We start from the raw sequence: 14,133 nt of genomic DNA, 5'->3' as shown, positions 1-14,133 counted from the left end.
TTCTTCTGGAAGAGTTGATCGCGCTCATTCGCGCGCGCGCCGCGGCCGCTTGAATTGACTATATACAGTGATCAGTCGTCACATTAAAGAGCGTCAAAACGGCATTTATCGTTTGAATTTTGTGATAAAACGGACTGAATACTTAATTTGTTCGTATGGGAACTAGGATTGAAGTGTGTTCTGAGCTTAAAACAAGCCGACTGTTAACTGTTAAAGATTGCATTCGGAACCGCTCTGTACACACACGCACCGAACCGAGCTGTACCGAAACGGTTCGGTACGAATATGTGTACCGTTACACCCCTAATATATATGTATATATGCACAAAAAAAATGGTGCTATATACTAAAAGTGGTTATTTGGCTATATAGGGGAACCACTTTAAGTTCTGTATAGCACCAATTCTTGGCTCTTCAGCGGTTCTTTACCGTTTTTTGGGGATGATCGAGGTGCTATATAGCACCGCTACCTTACAGAACCTGTTAAGGGTCTGTATGGTTTTTCAGCAGTTCTTCATTGGTTCTTTGGGGTGGTTAAGTTGCTATAGCACCACAGAACCCGTTAAGCCCCTTTAGAAGGTTATTTACAAGCCAAATAACCACTGTTGCACTGTAAAAAAAAATCCCCATTAAATTTACGGTAAAAAACGGCAGCTGTGGTTGCCAGAACTTTACTGTAAAAAATACGGCAGTAACATTTTAGGTTTTACGGGACAGCACCATATAATTTAAAGGTTTATAATGTAATAATTACAGTTAAAAACTTTTATTTTACTGTTCAAAACCATATAATTTAAAGGTTTTTTTATTGTAATAATTACATGTACACTATAAAAAATGTACGGTAAAAACTCTATTTCATTAACTGAAATAATGTTAAATTACGGATCTATTGAAATACTAATATCTGTTATGCACCTTTGATACTGACAAGCACCAATCACAGTGGTGATGAGAGACACATGATGAATCAAAGCTGATCATAAGCAGCTTTTAAGAGGACAATATTATATAGAAGGTGCACAGTCATTCACACAAACACTAAACACCATCATGGTAACACACATTCAATTTTAAAAATGCAATAAACATTCATTTAACAACATTAGATGTAACATAAAACCCTAATGTACACAATTGATTAGAACAAACTAAGTTATTTCGAACTTACGAAACGCTGTGTCACGCAGGAAATTCTGGGAATGTCAATTTACGGTTTTTCACTGTAAATTACACAATGACTTGTAAGGTTAGTCACCGTATAGTACGGAAACTTTATGTTAACCAATTAACTGTTTTTCACCGTAGCATTTTTACAGTCTTTCATCGTTAAAATCACAAAAAAATTTTACAGTGTGGTGCTGGTTAGCTGCATTTTTGTTGAAGAAATAAAATGCGATATTGACAAAGGTGCTGTAGAGCACCTTTAAAGATAGGTGCTTTTAGTGCTATATAGATTAGTGTTGGGCAATTGATTAATCACATCCAAAATAAAAGTTTGTGTTTACATAATATATGTGTGTGTGCTGTGTATAATTATTATGTACATATAACTACACACACATGAATGTATATATATATTTTTTTTAAAATGTGTTATATTTATATATAAAATATTTATATTTATATATATAGAGTATATACATGAAACATTTCTTAAATAAAAATGAATGTATATATATATATATATATATATATATATATATATATATATATATATATATATATATATATATATATATACAATCACACACACACACACACATTAATTTTTATTTAAGACATTTTTCATGTATATTCTTGTATATGTATATATATATATACTCACCTAAAGGATTATTAGGAACACCTGTTCAATTTCTCATTAATGCAATTATCTAATGAACCAATCACATGGCAGTTGCTTCAATGCATTTAGGGGTGTGATCCTGGTCAAGACAATCTCCTGAACTCCAAACTGAATGTCAGAATGGGAAAGAAAGGTGATTTAAGCAATTTTGAGCGTGGCACGGTTGTTGGTGCCAGACGGGCCGGTCTAAGTATTTCACAATCTGCTCAGTTACTGGGATTTTCACGCACAACCATTTCTAGGGTTTACAAAGAATGGTGTGAAAAGGGAAAAACATCCAGTATGCGGCAGTCCTGTGGGTGAAAATGCCTTGTTGATGCTAGAGGTCAGAGGAGAATGGGCCGACTGATTCAAGCTGATAGAAGAGCAACTTTGACTGAAATAACCACTCGTTACAACCGAGGTATACAGCAAAGCATTTGTGAAGCCACAACACGCACAGCCTTGAGGCGGATGGGCTACAACAGCAGAAGACCCCACCGGGTACCACTCATCTCCACTACAAATAGGAAAAAGAAGCTACAATTTGCACAAGCTCACCAAAATTGGATCGTTGAAGACTGGAAAATGTTCCCTGGTCTGATGAGTCTCGATTTCTGTTGAGACATCCAGATGGTAGAGTCAGAATTTTGCGTAAACAGAATGAGAACATGGATCCATCATGTTCTGTTTGCTACTGTGCAGGCTGGTGGTGGTGGTGTAATGGTGTGGGGGATGTTTTCTTGGCACACTTTAGGCCCCTTAGTGCCAATTGGGCATCGTTTAAATGCCACGGCCTACCTGAGCATTGTTTCTGACCATGTCCATCCCTTTATGACATGTACCCATCCTCTGATGGCTACTTCCAGCAGGATACGGCACCATGTCACAAAGCTTGAATCATTTCAAATTGGTTTCTTGAACATGACAATGAGTTCACTGTACTAAAATGGCCCCCACAGTCACCAGATCTCAACCCAATAGAGCATCTTTGGGATGTGGTGGAACGGGAGCTTCGTGCCCTGGATGTGCATCCCACAAATCTCCATCAACTGCAAGATGCTATCCTATCAATATGGGCCAACATTTCTAAAGACTGCTTTCAGCTCCTTGTTGAATCAATGCCACGTAGAATTAAGGCAGTTCTGAAGGCGAAAGGGGGTCAAACACAGTATTAGTATGGTGTTCCTAATAATCCTTTAGGTGAGTGTGTGTATATATATATATGTGTATGTATGTATGTATGTATATATGTATATGTATATATATATATATATATATATATATATATATGTGTGTGTGTGTATACGTGTGTGTGTGTGTGTGTGCACTGTGCAGCAGTCAGGGGAGAGAGGATGTCTCAGATTTCCCTGCACAGAGACCCTCCCTTTTTCAGAATGACTCACACCTCTGCAGTGGCTGACACTCTCACCTCATTCACAGCCCTTAACGAGCCATGCTAATGAGTGGCACATCATTAGGCAGCTCCGATTCACCTCTGTTTGTGAGCCTATCACAAGAACGATGATGTAACACAGACCGCACCACAGCAAGAGACCAGACCGTGTCCATGGATACTTGTTCATTCAACATTTCTTCTCGTCCAATAGCAGAGGAGAATGTCTTGGCTTCAGAGTGTATAGGTTTTCTATATTGTCCCCATGTGTTTTTTTATTTACAAATGTATGACCTTGAGATTTTAAGAAAAATTTAAGAAATATGAGCGAGTGGGGGCAGTTCCGTGGTCACTGTGAGAGAGATGCAGGTAGCAGATTGCTTCTTGTCTTACCCCGGGGCCTGAGCCTTACCTTTTTAGGCAAAACTATAGTCACATGTCCACTGCTCAGGTCAATTTCTTCCATCATCAGAGGTGAGGGTGATGTAAGGTCTCTGAAGGGCTAGTGATTGCCCTCTAGGGGACAGAAAACAGGAAGCCTTGGCAGATGCATAGTTTCAAGTAACATTACTGACGGCTAACCACAGTGGGCAGGAAAAAGGATCAGTTGGCTTTGAATGAAGCAAGAACTGCCATTTACTTTTCTCTTTTTGCTGAGAAAACTGAAAATGAATTTATTCCCTGGCAGATATAAGACACAGTAGACAAGCACAAGTGCTCTGTTAAACGGATAGCTCCAGGGAAAGTCTTTATTTTTAAATATGGAATTGCAGAATATTTGCAATGACGGTGAATAATTATCATTAAATGCAGAAATACATTTTAAAAATAAGCACCGTAATATCATTAATATTGCAAAACCACCAATTCTAAAATCCTAATCAAACAATAAATTAGAGTAAAATGTTAAATTATGAGACAAATAAAAGAAGAAAAATAGATGTTGTTATATCATCATTGATGTAAGGACAATTTTTTAATGATAGGCTTTAACTACTTGAAATCTTGAAAAATTAATTAATTCAAACAATATTTAATCTACGCTAAATTATGTATTACATGTCCTTGAATAAAAATCTGATTGTAGCCTTGATCAATCTACCATCAAGTGGTGTAATGTGTGTTTGGATTATTGATATGATGTGGGATGGTAATGATTTTTTTTGTTTTGTTTAGTTTAGTTTAGCCTTGAAATTGCTTGCTAACTGTATTGGCAATGGCAGCTGTATACCAAATACCAACTGATCTGATCATTTTAATATTTTTCTTCTTGATTTTAACATATTATCAAGGCAAAGCTATAGTATTGTCTGAGAACAAGCCTTGATAATTAAACATTTCAGCACACGTTTATTTTTTTCAGCTAATTAAACAGATACAATTGTGGTGACAATCTATCCTAGAATTATTGTTTTATTGAAAAGCTTTTCCTCCTATAAAACCATCCCAGAAGACTGAACATTTACCCTAATTGAAGAATCACCCATATACGAACACAGGAACAGTGTCCAAGCGCCACCTTCAGTATAGGCTATTTTATTAAGAGAGATTCTGAATGGTGAGAGAAAAGAGCTTCCGTGCGTAAATGTTTCTATAACATAAGACTATGGTGTCACATCATCATAAAGGAGTATGAAACATTTGGTGCGAACGGTTTGTTTGGTTTCGCGTGTTTATGTGTTGACACTCACATTCCCGTTCAGTTTGTCTAGTGATATGCGTGTCTCGCACAGCGTGGGTCCAGACGGGAGCGCGTTAAGGGTTAAAGCGCGCTGCATGGAGTCTGTAGGGCGGAGTGGAGAGGATGTGATTGGAGCGCTACACATGATGTCATGTACATGAAAAAGCCAAGAAGTTTAAGAAGGCAGCTTGTAACTCTGGAAAGAGTGGGTGAACCTGTAAGGCGCAGAGAGCAGACGCACGCGGGTGATAACTTGGACTGACAACACACGGCGACGGCACCATGGTGCAGCAAACGGACAACAGCGAAACGGACAGCATGTCCAGAGAAGCCACCGACTCCGACGAAAGTGAATTCATGGTCTCGATAAACCCAGACTGGTGCAAGACAGCGACCGGACACATAAAGCGACCGATGAACGCGTTTATGGTGTGGTCTAAAATCGAGCGGAGAAAGATCATGGAACAGTCTCCAGACATGCACAACGCCGAGATTTCCAAACGCTTGGGGAAGCGCTGGAAAATGCTGAAGGACAGCGAAAAGATACCTTTCATCAGGGAAGCCGAGAGACTCCGGTTGAAACACATGGCCGATTACCCTGACTACAAATACAGACCCAAGAAGAAACCAAAGCTGGACAGTTCCTCCAAACCATCTGCCCCATCTCCAGAGAAGTCCTGCAACAGAATGTCCAAGAGCTCTAAGAAATGTCCCAAACTGAAAACGAACAAGACGGGAAGCAAATCATCTCACGTCTACGGAGATGAGTACGCGTTTAAGAGCATGAAAGTTTCAAAGACTGTCATTAAAAGCGAATTCACGGATGAAGACGATGACAACGACTCCGAGGAGGACTCTCGAGTCAGGGTGAAGGAGGAGGAAGAGGATCCGATCCGAGCCTACAATGTAGCAAAAGTTCCCGCCAGCCCAACTTTAAGCTCGTCTACGGAGTCCGAGGGCGCCAGCATGTACGAGGAGGTCCGGAACAACAGACTCTTCTACAACTTCAAAAACATCACCAAGCAGAGCACAATGTATCCCGCATCCGTCTCACCAGCATCCTCTAGGTCAGTTTCCACGTCTTCCAGCTCAAGCGAAGACGCGGACGACTTGCTTTTTGACTTCAGTTTGAACTTCGCCTCCTCCGCGCAAAGCTCGGAGCTGGGCAACCCAAATCCAGGGAATCTCTCCCTCTCTCTGGTGGATAAGGAGTTGGAGTCTTTTAGCGAGGGCAGCCTGGGCTCCCACTTTGAATTTCCAGACTATTGCACGCCTGAGCTCAGCGAAATGATAGCTGGGGACTGGCTTGAAGCGAACTTTTCTGACTTGGTTTTTACATACTAAATAAGACCCAAGTAATAACACACGGGAGAGGTATAATGCTCTGTTCTGTACGTATTTCTTTCCCCTGCCTTCTTCTGATGGTCCACCTATAGGGGCTTTGGGAAGAAGGCGGGTATGGCAAGCCTTTTAAACATTTATTTCCTTAAACTATTTAGTATCTATGCTTATGTTTTTAGTATCAATTATTTAATTACGAGTAAGTAATCCAAATGAGACAAGTATTTTTTATTTTTTTTAGTTTCTAGTACTTATTCCTGTTGTCACTATTCCTGTACTAACATGTTTTACCTCACTTGTTACTGTAGTTTACATGGCATAATTAATCAGAATAGATTTTTTATAGTTTAAATCAGAATGCTACTAGTAACACCCGAACCAAACACAAGTGCCTAACAAATAGGTACTAGTGTATTTTCAATGTGTTTTTAATACTAGGACAACTGGAATATCCACTAAATAAAAAAGTAACGTAGGCCTACTTAAAAAATAGTTGCAAAATAATAGGTGTTAGTATGCAATGATTAAGTTCAAGTATTTAATGAATAGTTGTGAACAAAAACTAGTCACTATTGGATTACTTGCTAGTAATTAATAAATACTAGCAACAAAAATAGATACTTGTTACTTTAAAGGAATAAATGGTAAAGTGGCCTGCCATAGATGGGGAGAGGTTTGAGGAATTAGATGCTCATGAAGCTGGTACTGTAGCAAAAAAAAACAAAAAAGAAAAAACGAAAAAAGTCTGCAGACGTTTTTTTTCTGGCAGCATGACAGGGTTTTATGGATTTTTTCTGTTGGTCTACAATTACTGTTCAACTAAAGCGGACCACAAAGGGAAAATCTGAGAACTTCTATGCATCTTATACCCTCTTTCTAACTGCAGGGAGCTGAAAATGTAAAGACTGTGGACTGACTCAAAGCAAATCTGTGAACTATTATTGTTCAGGACGTTTCTTTCAAACGTTGTTTAGTCATTTCTAAATGCCGGACCTTTTTCTGTTAAAACCTTTTTTTTTTTTTTTTTTTTTTTTACTGATTCTGTTTACCTACTGGTTTGAAACTTAAGCAGCCTAAACCTCCTTAGAGTTGCAGGTGTTAGAGGAAGCATTTTGATACATAACAGACCTCATCTTTTTAAAAGAAAGCAAACTATTTTCAGGCATATTTTTGTACAGTTAAAAAGGGAATGTTCTTACTGGGCACTCAGTGAGTTTCAGGCACTTCTTCCCTTTATCATTTGTTTTAAGCATGCAAGGGAGTCCTGGTTTAAGGATTAAGTTTAAATTAAAACTTGCATCAAAAATGCCTTGTGATTTTAAACTAGGTTTTGTACAGCTGTAGATCAAATTTGTTGAGTATTTGTAGAACATATGGCATTGGGGAGGGGGGAGATGCATACCTCAGTGCTGGTATTAGTTTCAAGATTGTATATGTACTGTAAAATAGTAAAGTTAGGAGTTTATGTATATCATACTCGTGATATGTGGATGGGTCCCAAATCGCAGGTGTGAGACTGGATTTTTTTTCTTTCTAATGGCACATACTGTTTCCCCTTCATTTTTTTGTGCAATATATTTACTTGTAAATGCAGACCATCTACATTTTTTTTGTTTTTGTTTTTTTTGCATTTTTGTAGCAAAATGATGGGCAGGCAGACTTTTGCTCTGTCAACATCATTATTTGTCATGATGCTGAAGTCATTGATGAATAAAGAAATCAGCTGGAACTGATCGTAACTGAATATGGTCACATGGTGTGCTTTTCTGTTGAGAAAAAACCCACCATTTCTCTCTAAACTGACCCACAAAATTGGACAATTCATGTCCTGCAACCAATTTGAAAATGACTCATTTTTGAAAATGTGCCATAATGGGCAAATAATGAATGTCGGTGGTCTGGCTGAAGAAAAACCAAGAAAGCAAAAAAAAAAAAGGTACATTCCATATCCTCGTTTCATATGATGAAACATTTTATTTTCAACTTAAGACTGCCGTCTTTTCTATTAAAAACAAACAACTACAACAACCGTAAACCTGTATTTTTGTTTCTTGCACTTAAACATATTTTGTTTATTTTTATGTGGGTCTTACATAAAGTCTGTTTTGATACAAGGTTTGGAATATGATGGATTCTTTGCCAGGGAACATGGTGAAGTACAAGGCAGTCTAGCCTCACATTCCAAATGTGAACCTCTCTTCGACTCATCTTTTAATAAACAAATACTTACCACCATAAAATCTCCTCTCAATTTGTTAAATGAAATAAAGATGTCATTGTTTGTTTGCCACGAGTGGGTCACCCATAAAAAAAGCTTTTGCATAACCTGAATTTGCTTTGAAAACATACATATTTCCTGTCAGGAACCAGTATAACCTACCAGTTTAAATAATAACAATTCTTCCGCTTCTCCCGTTTAAAGCAACGGCCCCTTTAAGAAATCAAATTTTGCGCTGTTCAAAAGAGGTGCCCTGTGATTGGTGGGATTTTGTGGCCTGTTGGAGTGAAGAGGAGAGACGCAACATGAATGCTCCACAGCTGCCACTAATCAGAGAGCCCAACTCCTCCCATGAAGCCCCCCTCCGACTTCCACTGCCCTCTTTTTCTTTTTTTTTTACTAGTGACCGGTCATGCAGCTTAGAAAAATGGGTTATAAGCAAGAATACACAAACACTCTTAAACATAATCTGTCATTAGACATTTCGAATCAATATGCACTTAAGAAGACGATTACTAAAGCATTAAAGTGCTCATAACTACTTTTAGAACTGTTTCTGAAGCATGCAAATGGATCTCTTAAAGATGCATCTATTAAAGATACATTTACTAAATCTGGCAAGGAATGCACAGGAAATTTTAATATGCTAATTACCTACTTTTAATGCCTTAATTGCAACCTTTTCGTTTGTGATACATGGCTCTTCCTTTCTAGAGTTCTGATGGCTAGTGTTTGTATGCAAGAGACCAAATAGTATGAGCAAGAAGCATTTTTTTATACAGTTAATGAAGAGCCACGGAGAGCAAAGATAAATGCATTACATCATCCTGATATAATCGTAAGTGTTTGACATGCATGGATGTACTGTATGTATTTAGTTTGGCCATTAAGTCAGTCAGGGCATCAGTAATAAAACATTTATCTGGCTATTACTTTACCTGACCTCTTGGTCAAAGTTACTAATGGATTCATGGAGCGATTCCCCACAGAATGTGCACATTGATTTTGTGCTCCTCTGAAATATCTGGTCCGGCCTAATGCCACCGGAACGCAGTGAAATGAAATTAGTGACCCGTTAAAATTTCCCTCCATTTCCGCTTTAAATAAATGGAAATTTGAAATGCTTGGGAGACATTGAGGAGGATAACATCTATCAAGTCCAGTAGTTGGAAACTGGTGACAAAAGAAAGTAATTTCCAATGCCTTGAGCTCTTAAATCATTCATAAAATCTGAATGTCGTGGCCAAATGCCACATGTGACAATCTACATAAAGGTTCCTGGAAAAGAAGCTTTATGGTTTCAAACATTTTTAGATTGGATGTTTTGCTCAAAATCTTAGCAAGTCTTCTTCCAAGATGATTTAAAGCCTCGGGTTGCACATCTATGCAGGGCCGGCACAAGCTCAACTGCCACTATGTCATTCTGCTTCAGCTACCTCAGACAAAAATAATAAATTGGACCATGACAACAAAGCTGTTTTTCTCTCACCAGTGTAGTAGGAGCACTGCGTTCTTAATATCCTCTGCTTTGTCAGATGTGCCTCTATGCTTGGCAAGAGAAATGCTCACCAGTGTTTATTGCTATCAGACAGATCGCTCCTCCTCAGAACTCAAAGTACAAGAAAAAAAAAAAAAGATTAGCTATTGAACTGGAAATAGGAAATGCATTTCAGCAATTGTGGTGACATTCTTCTTGTGCCGAGGAAAGGATGACCTGTTATGTTCCTGTCACTGGCTGTCCATTCTTTGCATTGCATGTCAATCACCAGGCTACTGAACCTCACAAGATTTACTTCCATTGTTGTGCAAAGTGTTTATTACATCACTATGTAAGTCTACGTGGGATTTATTTTTTAGTCAGCAAATTCTCTTTCAACAAATTATATGTTTAAATGTTTTATTTTAAAAGGGTTATATATAGGTTAAAGGTCCCATGGCATAGATTTTTTATTTTATTTTATAATGTATTCTGCGGTGTACTTATATTGTTAGTATGATTTTTACATCATAAAATGTCATAATTTAGAAATAAAAGGCGTTTTTTCTATACTGATGTTTGCCCTGTGGCTGAATGCCCTGTTTCAAGGGGCGTGTGTCTGCTGTGAGACTTCAGTAAAAACGCCCACTGTTGTGATTGGCTGACATCTTTGCATTTGAAATGGACGGAGGGGGCGTGGTTTAACGAGGTCTACGAGCCGAGGCACAAGCCTGCTGCCAGAGAGACAGATGTCACTTCTCATAAGTTCTCTCAGCATGTCTCAGTTCAGTGAACTATTGTAGTTACTAGCATATACTTCAGGTTATTAGTTTATTACTAGTCGGAGGGACTGTCACTCAAGTCAGAAAGTTAGTAACTTTAGTAAATGATGGATCAGCGCTGACTGGAGACGCCAACCGTTTAGAACGATTCAGTCCGATTTGGTGAACTGGTTCAATTCACTAAAAAGAACCGGTTCAAAAGAACCATTCGTTCGCGAACCGGACATCAATGGACCAGAGACGGAGAGATTGCTAACTATAGTGATATTGTACTGAGTTATGAGAGCGCTGTCAGCGTGAGTTTATTTTGTTTGTATCTGAGAGTTCGGAATAAACACGAGTCCCAGTCACGCCAAGCCCGCCTTCCTCCTTATTACCAACTTTGCAACTTTGTAACATATACAGGAGATGAACGAGTTACGAGTAATGTTGATTATAGCATTATTTTTTTGATATTTTCCTATCATATGAAAAGCGTCAGTGACGTGCATTGAGTACACAGCGCAAAAAAAGACAACAGGGGAGTAATCGAATGTAATCCAGTTTATTGTGGAGCTAGGCTGGCTAGCCCGGATACGCTCACGCTTAATCTCGCGCCGCGTTTGGTGCCTCCGCTGTGGGCCAGTACTGGGGGTCGGTGATGTTGAAGGCTGACCGACCAGTGCACCCCGAGCTTCGGCATGCGTGAGGTTTATCTCTAAAGATGTGGCTCTGCCGATGTTGAGCAGAAACTCACGACTGTATGCACATTTTAGAACAGATAGACCCGAAGAGGATGTACAAAAACACTGACTCACAAGATAGAAAACACGAAAACACTGTTCTGTCGGGAGAGAGAGAAGCCGCAGCGTGTGCACGAATAATAAAGTTCTGTGTGAACTTGAATAATTAGCTACACATCAGAAATCACTGATCACAGATCAGAATGAACTGAAAAAAGACTTCTGTTTTCATTTGTTCATCCAAACACTGAGAAACTGCCAGCATTCACTCGTTCACAAGCCATGATCTCTCGAGGACAAACAAATATGGCGCTCGCATGGGCGTGCCAAATTCTCTGGGCGGAGGAAAGGGAAGTAACCGTTCCTGTTATGACGTCATAACAGGAAAATTCTAGATCAGCTCGTCTGGGCTGTCATTTTCTCAAAGGTAGAGAAAGACAGCCAGAACTCTGTTTACACTTATCAAAATTTCTAGCCACTTGGGGACAATATTCAGGCTAGGGGAACTCATATTAATGTTGAAAAACCTCATAAAATGAAAATTTCATGCCATGGGACCTTTAATATATATCAATACATACTATATTGTTCATAATTATGTAAATATAATTAATATATAATGCAATAATAATGTAATATATGGATATATATATGTCCGGAGGGGCCATTTGTTTTTAATGACCCTACTAGTTTGATTAAATAATCAAATGAGGAAAATAATTTATATTTTTAAGATCAGTGAAGAACAAAACCCTTATCTTGGTTAAGGTATTTATCTGACAAAAGTATTTAGTAATTTGCTATAGAGGTTTTATTTTACAATACAAAATAATAAATAAAAAGCATATATTGACTACAAAATAATACGTTATTAATATAATTGTTCTCTGTTGTTTTCGCATGTGTTCATAATTTCTTTGTATGACAGACAAAATTATGTTCACACAACTTGGCATGTTTTATTGCATTATCACAAATAAAACAATTGACCCCAAGCACAACTACGCAATATGCTAACAATAACAAATAAAAATAATAATGGGTAAAGATATACATTTTCCTAGGCCGGACATCACTTTTAGCCACTACTGTAAATGTATCATTAATTATAGCATATTAATTAAATAAACATGCATTTATGTGCTTATAAATATTTGCATGTTTTACCCCATGTTTTTAACTATTGCTTGTGCCGAGCAACATCTTTTATTTTATCTTTTTGTCCTTTAGCATTGAGTAAATTCTCTATGTTAATGGGTTTGCATGTGCGACCCTTTGACAGGCCTATAGAAAGAGCCCTGACCCCTGCTGCTCTGCTGAGATTTGTGGCATGTCCCTAGAGACCCTCGGAGCCATGCTTTGGCTTGGCATCTCCCCACATCGAGGAACATTTTCAGAATGTAAACATGAGCTAAGCTGGATTTGCACCGTTAGGCTCAGAGATAATACAGCATGCCTATGGTGGCTCAGTTGCCCCTCGGTTCAAAATAGCGCTTAAATTTGAGCACTATTGGGCCACGGCTATTTTAAACCCTATTACACAATAGCACTGTTTTAATCATACAATGTAATCATGACCGTTTCATCATTAATCTAATGATATTCCAGTGCATAGGAACATGCTAAGCTGGATCCAGAGATTGATGCCATGTTTTAATCTTACTCAGAATTATGTATTAACATAAATTTGGCTGTTTACCAAACTTTTTACTGCTAGGAAAGGCTTTAAGTTACACTTTACTCAGTCTGTTGCTATAGCGAGAGAGAAAAACTTTGAATGTATCCTAAATCCAAAGGTAATCTACCTTCTGTGATCATTCTGAGAGCAATATTAGAGTTTTACTGCTCACTGCTCCCTTGTATGTTTTTTCTATCTACTTGGAAAAGTCTGTTTGGATGGCTGCCCAGATACATGGATTTAGGTATGTAATTTTCCCTATTTTTTTTTTCTCTCATCCCTTCTTTTTTCCTCTCCTCTCTCTGCAGAGACACTAGAGGAGCACAAACCTCTCATTCAGCCTGTACATTTGTGTTTTTATAATTCAAAGCACTTGCATTGTCTTATTCACTTTTACAGGCTCTTTCTTTCTTTTTAGATGAAGAAATCTTTAACAAAATTGTCCCTTATAAGTGGTACAGAACTTGCCTCTCAGGAATGAATATGAACAAGTTCCCTATTCTCTCATACAAGTGATAACGGTTAAAAACTCCCCACCCACAGCCTCCCTCTTAGGCCCAACACAAGCAGTAAAGAACAATAGCTTAAGGGCATACAATTTTGACCAAGCCAGCAGCAACTGCTTGTCCATTCATATGCATCTGTAATTTAATACTGTTCTAAGACCTTGACTGGCCCCTCCCATTCTTGCTCACTATAGAGGCTCTTTCCAATGCACTCTGCCCAATGACCATTGTAATCCCCAACGTCCCCTGCTTTCTCTTTCAATTCACATGTTACCCGGGTTACCCCATTAGGGCTACTCTTCATAGTTTGCATCAGCATGGGGTCTAATTTGAAAGTCCCTACTGCTTCAGTAAATAATTAGCACATCAAACCCCCCCCCTCAGGCTCCTCACAGGAAGCTTAGGTCACTATAGGAGAGGTTTATTTTGATGAATGCCGTGCTGTTGGTTTCTGGGATGGTGAATTTTACTTCACAACTGACATTCTATCAGGTGTTAATATTG

At 38.5% G+C, this 14,133-nt stretch overlaps 1 protein-coding gene across 1 annotated transcript; it reads left to right on the top strand.

Moving 5' to 3' along the window:
* Nucleotides 1-5,116: 5,116 nt before the first annotated feature.
* sox11a (SRY-box transcription factor 11a) lies at nucleotides 5,117-8,474 on the top strand. The gene has a single exon (XM_079832921.1). It carries the CDS (start codon nucleotides 5,188-5,190, stop codon nucleotides 6,247-6,249), a length of 1,062 nt encoding a protein of 353 aa, XP_079689047.1. The 5' UTR covers nucleotides 5,117-5,187; the 3' UTR covers nucleotides 6,250-8,474.
* The last annotated feature ends 5,659 nt before the right edge of the window (nucleotides 8,475-14,133 follow it).

Source organism: Gobio gobio (assembly GCF_949357685.1).
Source record: "Gobio gobio genome assembly, chromosome: 13".
NCBI classification, from domain to species: domain Eukaryota; kingdom Metazoa; phylum Chordata; class Actinopteri; order Cypriniformes; family Gobionidae; genus Gobio; species Gobio gobio.
The sequence above is the reverse complement of the archived record's forward strand: the minus strand, read 5'-3'. Positions and strand labels throughout refer to the sequence as shown.

Bases quoted from the DNA above. Each gene is read 5' to 3' on its own strand.
- sox11a (XM_079832921.1), top strand. From the start codon at position 5,188: ATGGTGCAGCAAACGGACAACAGCGAAACGGACAGCATGTCCAGAGAA.